This window comes from Notolabrus celidotus, chromosome 10 (assembly GCF_009762535.1).
Source record: "Notolabrus celidotus isolate fNotCel1 chromosome 10, fNotCel1.pri, whole genome shotgun sequence".
Classification (NCBI taxonomy): Eukaryota; Metazoa; Chordata; class Actinopteri; order Labriformes; family Labridae; genus Notolabrus; species Notolabrus celidotus.
The window spans coordinates 15,586,946-15,599,162 of NC_048281.1; the positions used below are offsets into that span (position 1 = coordinate 15,586,946).

Here is a 12,217-nt window from a genome sequence, read left to right on the forward strand (position 1 = left end):
AACTCATTAAATCAAATTTTACATTCTCTCAGTTTGATTGAAATTTTATGCTTCAAATAATTTATATTTTTAAGGGACCGTTATGTAACAGAATATTTATCTCTCACAGGTACAACACAACCACGTGGACTTGCAGAAGTCAATGCCAAGGCACAGTTTGCTGACATCACTTTGATGGACCCTGGTTAAGGTGAACAAAGCTAGACCAAGCCACGCTGCTACTAATTTCTTGTTACATAACCTGATACTTATAAATGATCTTCTGACAAATAAGGGTAAATGCCATCATTGAAATCATTGCTTATTAATAAACATACATGGTGATTTAAGATCATTCAATGTATGTGTTTTACTACAAATATGAAGTCTATTTGAATATGATTTTTTTAAATGATTGTACATACATACAGTATATTGAGATGGAGGAGTAGAATGAGTTTTTATTTCAACCGTACATACTACAGTTGTGTGTAGGTGTCTGGCAGTGTTGTGATGTATCATATATGCCTCTAACTTTATATCTCCTCTACAGTACCACAGTCAGTGCAATGATTGAAGTTCTGCAGTTCCTCAAAACTGTCCACTTTGTAACCGAACACCTTAGGTGAGACAGTTTTTTATTTATAAATTATTAACTTCTATAATAAAAAAAAATACCTGTCGGTAGCCTAAACATTTGGAACGGTTGTATAAACTTAAAATTAATTACCATCTACACTACCAGTCAAAAGTTTGGAAACACCTTTTCATTCAAGGGTTTGTATTTGTTTTAATTATTGTAAACACTGTAGATTAATACCAAAAACATCAAAACTATGAAATAACATATATGGAATTATCTAATGAACAAAAAAGTGTTAAACAAAGCAGAATATGTTTTATATTTTAGATTCTGTAAATTTTCCTTCATGACAGCTTTGCACACTCTTGGTATTCTCTCAGTCTGCTTCATGAAGTGGTCTCCTGGAATGGTTTCTAATTAACATGAGCCTTGTCAAGAGTTCATTTGTAGAATGACTTGCCTTCTTAATGTGTTTGAGACCATCAGTTGTGTTGTTCAGAGGTAGGGTTAGTACACAATGGATAGCCCTATTTGACTACTGTTGTAATCCAGATTATGGCAAAACCAGATTATTTCATAGTTTTGATGTCTTCAGTATTAATCTACAATGTTGAAATAATTAAAATAAATAAAAAACATTGCATGAGAAGGTGTGTCCAAACTTTTGACTGGTAGTGTACATACTACATATATCCCAGTGTTTCCATCAATCCAGACAATCAGCCAACACCAGCATCCTGCAGCTGTGCTGCGTCAAGTTTCACAATGTTCATCATTTTTTCTCTCTCCTGTGTGCATAACTATTAAGAAATACCAAGGTGAAGGACTGTGTGGGCTGAGTGTAAGGTAGCAGAGGGTTGCTACATGTTTTGCAAACAGACAGGCCAGTGCATGAACAGGGAAGGCTCACAGAAAGTACCAACACCACACACCTATGTAACCAACCTACAAGAACTTAGTGCTGCCTCTTATTATTATTATGACCGGAGTCAGTTCTCTGTTAGGGCTGATCATAAATTGGAGCTAAATGCTGCTGAGATATTGAAGTGACTGCCAGACTTGCTTTGGCTGGTCGACAAAGGAGTTAATTCAACACCCTGCACTGTGACACCACAAGGTCACGGGGTCAATTGTCTATTGTAACAATGTTTTCCACTGAGCATCATGCACTGCGAGTCCTCTGTCTTCACTTTAAGTGCTGCAGTGATGGTTAACTTGGAAGCAATTTGCACTGTAATTTAATAGTCAATCCCTGTTTTAACAGTGGCAACAGTCAAAGAGATATCAATACGTGTACAATGATAATTGATTGGTTGTTTCCAGATGCTTATGATGCCTAACGTCATATTTCAAGGAAGGGGTGGTAGTGGTGGTGTAGGATGACAAGTTGCCTTAGTAATAAAACTGGTGACTTTGGAATCTTCAGACTAAAAATAATAATTTGTAGGTATTCATGTAGGCTATATGGTTGGGTTTTGTTTTTTTTACAAATAAAGGTTGTAGTTGAACATACATTGGAATTATGAATGAACTAACTTGATGTGTTTTTTGCTCTTTAGGTGGTCAGTCTATGCCAAAATTTGCTCTAAAATGTGATTATTTTCAACCATTAAAAGGATTTAATCAGCATTTTGTAGATTACAGTAGTCGTAGTTTTACTACATGAAGAAATGCTAATACACAAAACAAGAAGCGTTCAGTATCACAGGGTAACTTATGATTCAATACCCGAGACATTGCACAATAATAACATAAAAATACAGTGATTCTATAATAACTGATCAATTGCAATACAATCAATGATTGTATTGCAATTGATTGACCAGATGTTATATTTCTTTATATGATTATCATATAAAGAAATATAACATCTGGTTGATTGAAGAATACCCCTTAAAGGTGGATAAATGTTAATGGCACTGCTGTGAGGAGTCTGGAAATCCTGACATCCACATCAGAGAGAAATATGTTTGAATGTCACTTTATTTTTTTTCACATATTCAAGGAAAAATTTTGCCTTTTCTAGATAAGATAGCTGATGACAGAAAGGAAACGTTGGTGGGGGAGAGCGTGAGATGACATACGACTGTTGCAAAGAGGACGATGGCTGCTTTTGCAACTGCCTACTATACTAGCAGTATGTACTGATTTGGCCAAAATTCAGTATGTAGTAAGTAGTATGTGAACAAGAGCAAAATCTGCAGTATGCCAAAACTCCCCGGATGTCTACTGATTTGGGAAAATTTCACAGTATGCATCGGACCAGTCTGCCTCGCGTACTGTTTCCCACAATGCACAGCGCTCGTTACGCTTTTTCTTTTTCCTTATTTTTTGACGGGGGAACTCAGTTTTTAGGTGCTATAAAAATTAATAAATTCCATATAAACCACTTCCTAACTTTTTAACTCATAAGTGTATGCTAAAGAAGCAGTTTCTCTATCAGCTTGGCCGTTGTTTACTTCCGCTTTCCCAAAACTGGAAAGGCTGTTTCCGAAACAGCCTGCTACATACCACCTACTAATGCAGTATGCAGTAGGTACTGACTACTACATACTGTGTTTGAATTTAGTATGTGGCATGACTGTTCTGTTTGATCTGTGTTGCAGTACGCTGGGCCAGACGTCACTAGATTTCCGGTTTCAGGAAAGCGGAAGTAAACAACAGCGAAGCCGATAGAGAAACTGCTTCTTCAGCATCCATTTATGATTTAAAAAGTTAGGAAGTTGTTTATATGGAATTCAATAACCTTCATATTACCCGTCAAAAAGAAGGAAAAAGAAAAAGCGTAATGAGCACTGTGCATTGTGGGAAACAGTACGTGAGGTAGAGTGGTCCGATGCATACTGTGAAATTCCTGAATCAGTAGACATCCGGGGAGTTTTGGCATACTGCAGATTTTGTTCTTGTTCACGTACTACATACTGAACTTTGGCCAAATCCGTACATACTGCTTGTACAGTAGGCGGTTTCGGAAACAGCCTGCCTTTTAAAACCGCCTGCTACATGCTACCGGCGAATGTAGTATGCAGTAAGTACTGCATACTATATACTGCATACTGCATACCGTATACTGCGTTTGAAGGTAGTATGTAGTATGACTGTTCTGTTGTAACGTCCAAACTGATAGCAAAGCTGCTTCTTTAGCATGCACTTTAAATTTAAAAAGTTAAGAAGTGTTTCATATTAAGTTTAATAATTTTTATAGCACCTAAAAACTGAGTGGCCCCCATAAAAAGGAAGAAAAAAGAAAAGGCGTAACGTTAGCTCTGCATTTTGGTAAACAGTATGCAAGGGAGACTGGTCCGATGCATACTGAGAAATTATCCTGAATCAGTATGACATCTGGGAAGTTTTGGCATACTGCAGATTTTGCTCTACATACCAGATACTAAATTTTACGTACGCACTACTAGTATAGTAGGCAGTCTCAAAAACAGCCTATGACCTCTATATGGGGAGCATACTAACTAATAGGCCAAACTGGAGCCTAGTTATTACCAGATTATTTTTGGATTTAAAGTTTTTCTCACCAGTAACGATTCAATATACAATATGTCTCCATGGATATTTTTTACCCGACCCCAACGAAACACTGACTGTAACTGTCTGACAGTGATTGAAATAATATCATGTAACAGTATTAGTCATCACCAGTTACCAGGTTTAATGTTTCAATAGGTCATCCACTATCTTCGGTAACATGGTCAATCACAGAAAACTCCTGACATGACTGCAGTGAAAACACTTTATTAGAAATGTACAGTTAACCAATAAGCACAGGGCAAGCTTTAACAGGGCAGATAGCATGAAGCAGTCATTTCTCTGTTAGGAGTGCAGTGTCTGATAAACAAGCAGCAGTGAGATAACCTCCACCTGCCATTAAGCCGGAGGACAAATATCCACCGTTGATTATTTTGAAAGTGTATCATGTAATCAGAGTACGTCCTGGTGTGGGTCAAATGAAGTACATTTCAGGGGTTAATTCCATGTCATTTGGTGTAGAGTATTACACTTGAAGAAAAAAAAAATGAAGGCCATAACTCTACAGCCTCTTCAGTGGCACCTTCAACCATTCCTACTTAACAGAGTACGACAGAAAATGAGCCAAAGAGACTGCAGCAGAGCGAGAATGTGCTTTAACAGGATCAAATGATTTACAGGTACGAGATTCCCATTAGAGTGTGCTAATTGTTTCCACACCATTAGTGACAGTTATCTAATGAAGGATATTTAACCAGGCGCTGTAGTATATCACACAGTTCCTCTCAGTTTAAGAAGTGAGAGGCAGTGGACCCCAGTCTGTGCCCTTTACACCTGCAACACCTCAGCAGCATGCTAGATCATTGAGCTGTTTCTATTGGACTAAAGCAAACTATTTGTTTTTTAACATTTACACGCAGCAGATTTAAAGGAGATAGGCAACTTGTAAAAACACAAGCGTAAATCTGCAATGTTTAAAAAAAAATAAAAATAAGGCACAGATGGATCACTTTGTGGCCAACTAATTTCCAATTGGACCCATGTAAGAGCAATACATTTAAAACAATGTAAAATACAGTGGATCATTTAAAAAAAGATGAATTTTTGAACAGAAGGCAGATTGATTCTCCAATGTTAACACAACATTTGATTATTTACAACAGTCTTACATATTTTTGAGGTCGAATTGGGATGTTTTAACCGGTCGAACAATTTTAAAAGTTCAAGGGTTTTAAAAATACAATGCAAGCTCAAAGCTGGAGAGGACTGAGAACTTAAGAACCAATACTTAAAAGTATGCAACATATTTACAAACAGGAACTTTAAACATTTTCATAATGCTTATAACACCGTGAACAGTTTGCGTAAAAAGACAGTCAGTCAGATTCAGGATCAGATCCACCGGTCCTTCTTCCATTCTTTACTCAGCGTTCTCTTCCAGCTCCTTTTTCAAGCTACAATAAAGAAAAGAGAGCCACAGGGTTAGAATGAATGTTGCAAATCTGTGATATCTTATTTGAAGTTGTCCTGATGCTTCACTCACCTCTTCAGGTAAGCGTGCACGTTATCATGGCCGTGATATTTAGCGAGGTAAACCAGCACTCCTGTGGCACAGCGACCGTCTCTGGCTCGACAGAAGCTGCAGTTACAGATCCCTCTACACGGCGGGCACTGCCACTCCTGATGAACGAGAAGGAAATCAATCAAAACAAGCACAACAACACACAGCCATTACACGGTGAGAACAACTTTACATGTGTGGATACTTACAGAATCTAGCAGAGCGTCTCGGACCTCCTCCCCGTAGCGGTTACGCAAACAAGGTCCACAGAACTGACCCCTCACCCCGACGCATTCTGGATTACGGCAGTTCGTTTTTGTGTCGACAGTCTTCTGGCGGCACTGGTGACAAGTGGATCCCTAAAAAGAAGAAGAGGAAAACATTTTATACCTTCATCTACGAACTTGATAAACAAATGTAGCTTCTCAAATCTCTTCATGTGGGACCTACAGTTGAGCTGTTGTAAACTTTCTCTCGCACGTTGGTGCAGATCCTCTGCAGTTCCATCTCAGTGATTTCCTCCACGGGTACCACAACATGAGGGATGGACTTGTGACCGTTGAAGGTGCGGCGACGAGGCTGCAAATGGAGTAAACATGGCACGTGAGAATGTGAATATTACACCTTTACTGCATATTAGAGGTCTTTGACCCAGCATTATAAAAAGGTAAGAGATTGTTAGATGTATAAGGGCTTACTGGTTCATCCTCCTCCTCATAGTAGCGGCTCTTGCGAACCAGGCTGAACTTGTCCTCAGGCTCCTCCTCTGGAGTTGGGCTGGGAGGTCCATCCACCATTGTGCGAGAGCGGGTGTGTGGTCGAGAAAGACGCTCTGGGTTCCTCCTATGAGCACCTGGAGGTCCCATAGAGCGCCGGGGTGCTTGTCTAGGCTGAAGGAGGAAATGGGCGAGTATGGATTAATATCAAGCTTAAAAGGAATAAGTGTTGCGTTGAGATGTAAGAGGGCAGATTCAGACATTTATCCGGAGTTTTAATTACCGTAGCAGCAGATAATGCAGACCGTCTTGGAAAGAGTCCAGGGACTTTGTTCAGCTCGGCCATGAGCTTTGCAAGCTGGAAAATTAAAAAAAGGAATGAATGTGTTTTGCGGAAACAAAACATTCACAATCACACTACAATCTAATGAAAATCATTACTGAGAGACAAAAAGGAAGTTGTACCATTTCTTTGTTCTCCTTGATATTCAGAGCTCTCTTATGCATGAAGTTCTCCTCCTCCCCCTCAGAGTCTGCATCCTGGACTTTGATCTGAGAGAGCGGTTCAGACGCAGGTCTCTTCTTGCCCATTTTTTTGGAGGGAAAAGTCATCGCCACCTTCAAGACACTTGACCTGCGGCCACGTTTTGTTGGTTCCGTGTTTACTTTCTAAAATTTAAAAGGAAAAGTATGGTTAAAAAAAAAGGTCAACATTTTGACATACATTGTGATTTCATTTCCCGTTTTTCAAACTTACCAGGGCTTTCATCGGACTGTTGATCACATTCTCAAACCCACAGCATGAATCCTCCTCCGATGATGACTCGAATAACTTTGTCTTCTCCGCCGTCCTCCTCGTCAGTCTCAAGCTGCTCCTCTGAAACACAAACAGAACGCTTTGTTTCAGATGCTGCTGCTGCTGCAAAGATTCCACACCATTTGATTGAAAAGGTTAGTATTTAAATTATATGGTTACCGTATTTGCAAAGCCTCCATCGGAGCCAAAGCTATCGCAGCTGTCTTCAGAGGAAGAGGATGATGTTTCCATGGGAACCAGGGGGACACTACGGAAGCTCCTCAAACTCATCCTGGTGGATGGAGGCTGGGAGGCCAGAGTCTGCAAACAAACAGGGAGAGTTTCAGCATCAAACACAGGTGAAAGACTACTGTATCATGCACCAACAACCAAGTGTCCATACAAATTGTGACAAAACTTGTGAATTACTCTGTTAGTGTTTTTAACAGAATAGGTCCACATGATGTTACTTTTGTTTTTGATCAAACTATAGATCTCAGTTTGATGAGATTTTCTTTTGCATTAAATGTAAAAATTAAATAGTGATTCTCAGATGTTTCAAAGGTGAATCAACAAAACTAGCTTTAGATTGTGTTTTAGAGCTTTAGCTCGATCAGTTAATGGGACACACCCATAGACTGTTTGGACCATAGACTGGTCGGACCCTGATATATGTAGGTGAGGGTCGTGCGTGTTTTAGGTGCATTGCTGTAATATCTCTACACATTTTGGTTTTAATTCAACACGACTTCAAATGCTAACCACCATGTGTTTCATTTCTCTGTGGAACTCGTGGAGCAACAGATACCAACCAAGTGAAATCCCTTATTTAGTTTAATTCGAATAAAAAGTTAACCTTACAGTTCTGATTAGGAAATATCGATTGCATGCATAACCTTAAATATGTACAACAGATAGCTTTACCTGTAAAAGTGGCGCAAACATGATGTTTTATCATCAGTAGTAGAAAGTTTAGCTTCCTTATCAAAACACTAGAATATGTGATGTTTATGTTTTTTTAAAAAGGCATCGTTGGTTATCTTTTCTTACCTTAGAGCGCGTGGAGGGCATGTTTCCTTTAAAAGATGGTCCCTGTGAGGCTGACACACAGACAGTAGTTGCTGCAGCTCTGCAGTGAACAATGTAAGTCCTGCAGCTGCATGTAGTTTACAAACCGTTCATTTCCCGCGCCACCTGAAGGTCCTAAAAGCTGTGTAAAAACAACTTAGTCACTTTACAAAGTTACTCACTTTTCTGTTACATTTTAAGACAATACACAAACTGGAATTTATTCTGAAGTTTTTGAGATGTTTCTAGATAATAAACATTTCGTAGTTAAATCCAGTTCTGAGACAGTGATGAAATAAGAGTGGCTGAGCTTTCAGGACTTTTGTCATGGCGCGAATTTTTTATTTCTGAATTTACATGTAGCGCGGGTAAAAATGTTTGGTGTCTTCCAACTAAGAAAAAGGTCAAGTTTGTTGCCCATGGTTTAATCTGTTTTAAGTTGAAACACCATGCTCAGACTTTGTAGTATTACATTACATCGAAAGTTATGTAGTGGTGGACAAAGTACACAGATTCATTACTTAAGTCAAAGTATAGATACTCCAGGTCAAATATTACTCCAATACACGTGAAAGCTGTTCAGTCAGATTATGACTTGAGTGAAAGTCCTTAGAGTACTTGCTTTTAAAAATACTTAAGTATTCAAAGTATTTTTAAAATACAACAAAAAAGCATGAGTGCAGTGAAGAATGCATGGGTGTACATTCAGCTACGTTCCTGTTTATCTAGAAAACATGATTTCATGTCTAAAAAGTACACCATGAAAATAAGCTAAGTTACTAAAAGCACAGACAAGTTTCAAATGTTCATCTGGAATGAAACAAGTGTGTTAGCTACAGACCTCCACATGCTTTCTCAGGTTAGATGGTGAGGTTTTGTAGGCTGTTATGAAGTTTGTGTGGTAAACAGATCAGATCATTCTCTATTTGTAGTTCAAAAAACCTCAAAAAAACTCAATCATGGTTTAAAATATGGCGTTGGTGCTGGTTCTGACTGACGTTGATCTGTTCTACGCTCAACCGAGGTACGGCTACACCATTTAGATAAACCAAACACAAGTACACGGACAGTTTACTGTCTTAGGGATCAGATTTAAGAAAAGAAAAGAAAATTCATAAGCTGACTTCAAAGCAAATGTAGTGAGTAACTAGAGCACTGATAGAAATGTAGTGGAGCCAAAAGTATGATATTTGTCTTTCAAATGTAGTGAAGTATAAGTAATAAGTACCCCCAAAAAATAATACTCAAGTAAAGTACAGATACTCAAAAAATGTACTTAAGTACTGTACTCAAGTACATTTACTTCGTTAGTGTCCACCACTGAAGTTATGTGAGTTGATAAAGAATTTGGAGATTAAGGATGTTAAGAGAATGTCACTCAATTTAAATGAGGGTTACAGAATCCCGAGGAAATATACTACAAAAGATTGGCAAAAACAAGATACCCTGTAAACATCAGGAAGAAGATTTGAATGAACCATCAAAGAGGAAAGTGCAATAACATATTTGGGTGGGGCATACTTGATCAAATAAACCTTTGCACTTTTGGGTTTATGCTATCATTAAACTACTGTTACTACTGTGTTGTATTTCTGTGCCAAGAATTATGGCAAAAACACACCAAAGCAGCCACACAGGAGGAACATGTTTTTGCCATGTTGAATCACAGAATAAAAAATGTTTATTTATGTAAAAAATAGACAGAAAATTATCATTTTGTGCAGCCATTGCCATCAGACATTTAATAGGGAAAGTGTGGGAGGAATGACTGAATTTGTCCTTATTTAAAATAGTAATAAATACATAGTTTTTATAAACCTGACAGGAGCCAGTTAAAGAAAATAAACATAAGGTCATAAATATATTCATCAGTGTTATTCTTTTACAATAAGCAGTTCATTTATGAGCATGCAACTAGACATAATTTATCTGTAAAACTCTCAGTGCATTTAATATTTAAAAAGGCCCACATTATGATCTTGCTCCAGCACCACGTCCCCCCCTGCCCCCTCTCCTTGGCCGACCTCTGACTTGTTTATTGTCCTGGCGTGGTAATCTTTTCTGCCGCTCCACTTTGATCCATCCCCCATCGCTGGCCTTGCCTCCCTCTTTTTCCTCACTAGGGCTTCCTGTCACAGACAATATACCTGGTATCATAGAGGGGTGGTTCAGTGGTGGGACACTGTAACTGTTAGACCGCTGCCTCCCTGGCTGTCTTGAGGTTTTGCTGGTTTTGTTATGAGCATAGCTACCTCTACTATTGGTCCATGCTTGACCCCTTCCCTGCCCACCTCCCACAGTTAACGTGGTGCCAAAGTAGGGGTTTCTGCTTGAGTTATACGCTGGCCCTGCACTAAGGGGGCGCTCTCGTTCCCTTTCCAAGGTGCTCTCTGATGTCGTACTGGATGGGCTGCTGCCCTTTGACCCAAGATGAAGCGGAGAAAGTTTGGCAGACAGGCTGGTGGTAGGTGAGGAGCTACGTGAGTCGATCCAGGGTGATGCATTGACACGGTTTGGCGAGCGACGCACAGCTCCAGCATAGGAACAGCTCTGGCTTTCATGTGCAGACAGGAACTGTGGCAGAGTGCGGGCCTCCGAGGAAGACGGAGGAGCAGTTGGCTGCTGGGATTTCTGGGATAACATCTGCTTCAGCCTTATACTTTGCATCCATGTAGGATCAATATCTGAAAAGGAAGAAGCATTCATGAATACAAAAGCACATGCTGTGTTAAGTACACCTTAATTGAATATATTTACATTGAAATTTCTGGCACTTTTCCAGTCAACTAAGGCAACAAAACTATAAAATAATGTACCACAACAATTCTTGGCTCTGGTGTCATAGTCGTCATCAGTCGGTGCTGTTTCGATGACCATCTCCACAGTCTTGATTTCATCTTGTCCACCTACGAAACTCCACGTTATTGAAGAGCTGTGTCTGGTTGTCTTTGGTGACTTGACATCATTCTGAAGAATCAAAGAATCCAAATCAAAGCAGAAGAAGAGTTTTCAGATATTTAGAAAAAACATTAATGCTAGTTGCCCAGGTTTGTGATCGCCTTACATGCACTTCAAATTCTCTTCTGAAATGGCTTAGAAATAGCTGCTGCAATGACTCACCTCATAATTAACTGTGTAGTCTACTCTCTGGTTCTGTGACATTCCAACGATCCATTTATCCATCACAAAAGGAGGCTGCGATGCAATGACAGAAAAACAGAATATGGTAACATAATACGAACCTTATTTAAATAAAATGAGTCATTTGGATCAGAATCACACAGTAAAAATCATTTGTGTTGAAGAAATGTGTTTTCGATCTACACCTTCGTCATCCGCAGGATTTCCACATCCTGGCGGTTGGCATTGAAGACGACATCTTTGATGTAGGTTACTGCAACATCATCTCCATCAAGCTCCACGTACATTTTCCATTTGCAGTCCTTGACATAACAATAAAAAAAAAAACAAATGATGGGACAGTGACGGCTTGGTCTGGTACACTCTGACACAACACAGGATTGTGAGGAAAAGTTTTAGTTCAGTGTGGAGAACTTGGATGCACTTGTATATAAACCAACAGCACAACCTAGAGGTAGTTTGATGGTAGTGGCAGGACTTTGGCTACAAAGCCTCATATTGTTTGGGAGGATAGAAATAACATAATAAGAAATATATTACAGATAGCTAAAGGTATGAAAGAAAATAAAAATGATGATACTTAAATCTAAAAACAATACCTACAGCAGGTAAAAAGGTTCTGAAGCTCTGAATAGAAATTAGCTCTTTAATATTTGAATTTGTGAAATTGATATACAGAGAATAAAAAGTGAGGGCAGCAATTTTAATATTTCTTTGTAGTTACATCTTACTTTCTATTATCTGGGATCTAGGAGTAATTTGTTGCACCAGGAATATGGTCACATTTAAGTGACAAGGGGTAAAGGTTTTTCCTCCTGACTTGCTGCATGCAGGACACATCAAATCCTCACTATGAGCCACAAATCTGAACCATTCCCCAGCCCTCTTCTCCT

General features: G+C 39.0%; 2 protein-coding genes and 1 long non-coding RNA gene across 4 annotated transcripts in view; 1 reads left to right on the plus strand and 2 right to left on the minus strand.

The window, feature by feature from the left end:
- LOC117820451 overlaps positions 1–288 on the plus strand; it is a 41,093-nt gene extending 40,805 nt beyond the window's left edge. Inside the window, exon 6 of the long non-coding RNA XR_004632745.1 lies at positions 110–288. This is a non-coding gene — a long non-coding RNA (uncharacterized LOC117820451). The remainder of the gene's footprint in view (positions 1–109) is intronic.
- Positions 289–4,293: 4,005 nt separating this feature from the next.
- Positions 4,294–8,298, minus strand: cdca7a (cell division cycle associated 7a). Its single transcript, XM_034693655.1, has 10 exons — positions 8,166–8,298; positions 7,296–7,436; positions 7,077–7,196; positions 6,785–6,988; positions 6,603–6,677; positions 6,302–6,493; positions 6,054–6,182; positions 5,813–5,962; positions 5,586–5,722; positions 4,294–5,496 (listed from the first exon to the last, which is right to left on the minus strand). Exons 1-10 carry the CDS (start codon positions 8,184–8,186, stop codon positions 5,463–5,465), a joined length of 1,203 nt encoding a protein of 400 aa, XP_034549546.1. The 5' UTR covers positions 8,187–8,298; the 3' UTR covers positions 4,294–5,462.
- Positions 8,299–9,846: 1,548 nt separating this feature from the next.
- The window catches only part of zak (sterile alpha motif and leucine zipper containing kinase AZK), a 29,575-nt gene continuing 27,204 nt past the window's right edge, over positions 9,847–12,217 (minus strand). For both annotated transcript variants that reach the window (XM_034693654.1, XM_034693653.1), the window contains 4 exons: positions 11,510–11,626; positions 11,304–11,378; positions 11,000–11,150; positions 9,847–10,867 (listed from right to left, as the gene is read on the minus strand). In XM_034693654.1, the coding sequence (XP_034549545.1) occupies positions 10,155–10,867; positions 11,000–11,150; positions 11,304–11,378; positions 11,510–11,626 (1,056 nt within the window). In that variant the 3' untranslated portion in view covers positions 9,847–10,154. The remainder of the gene's footprint in view (positions 10,868–10,999; positions 11,151–11,303; positions 11,379–11,509; positions 11,627–12,217) is intronic.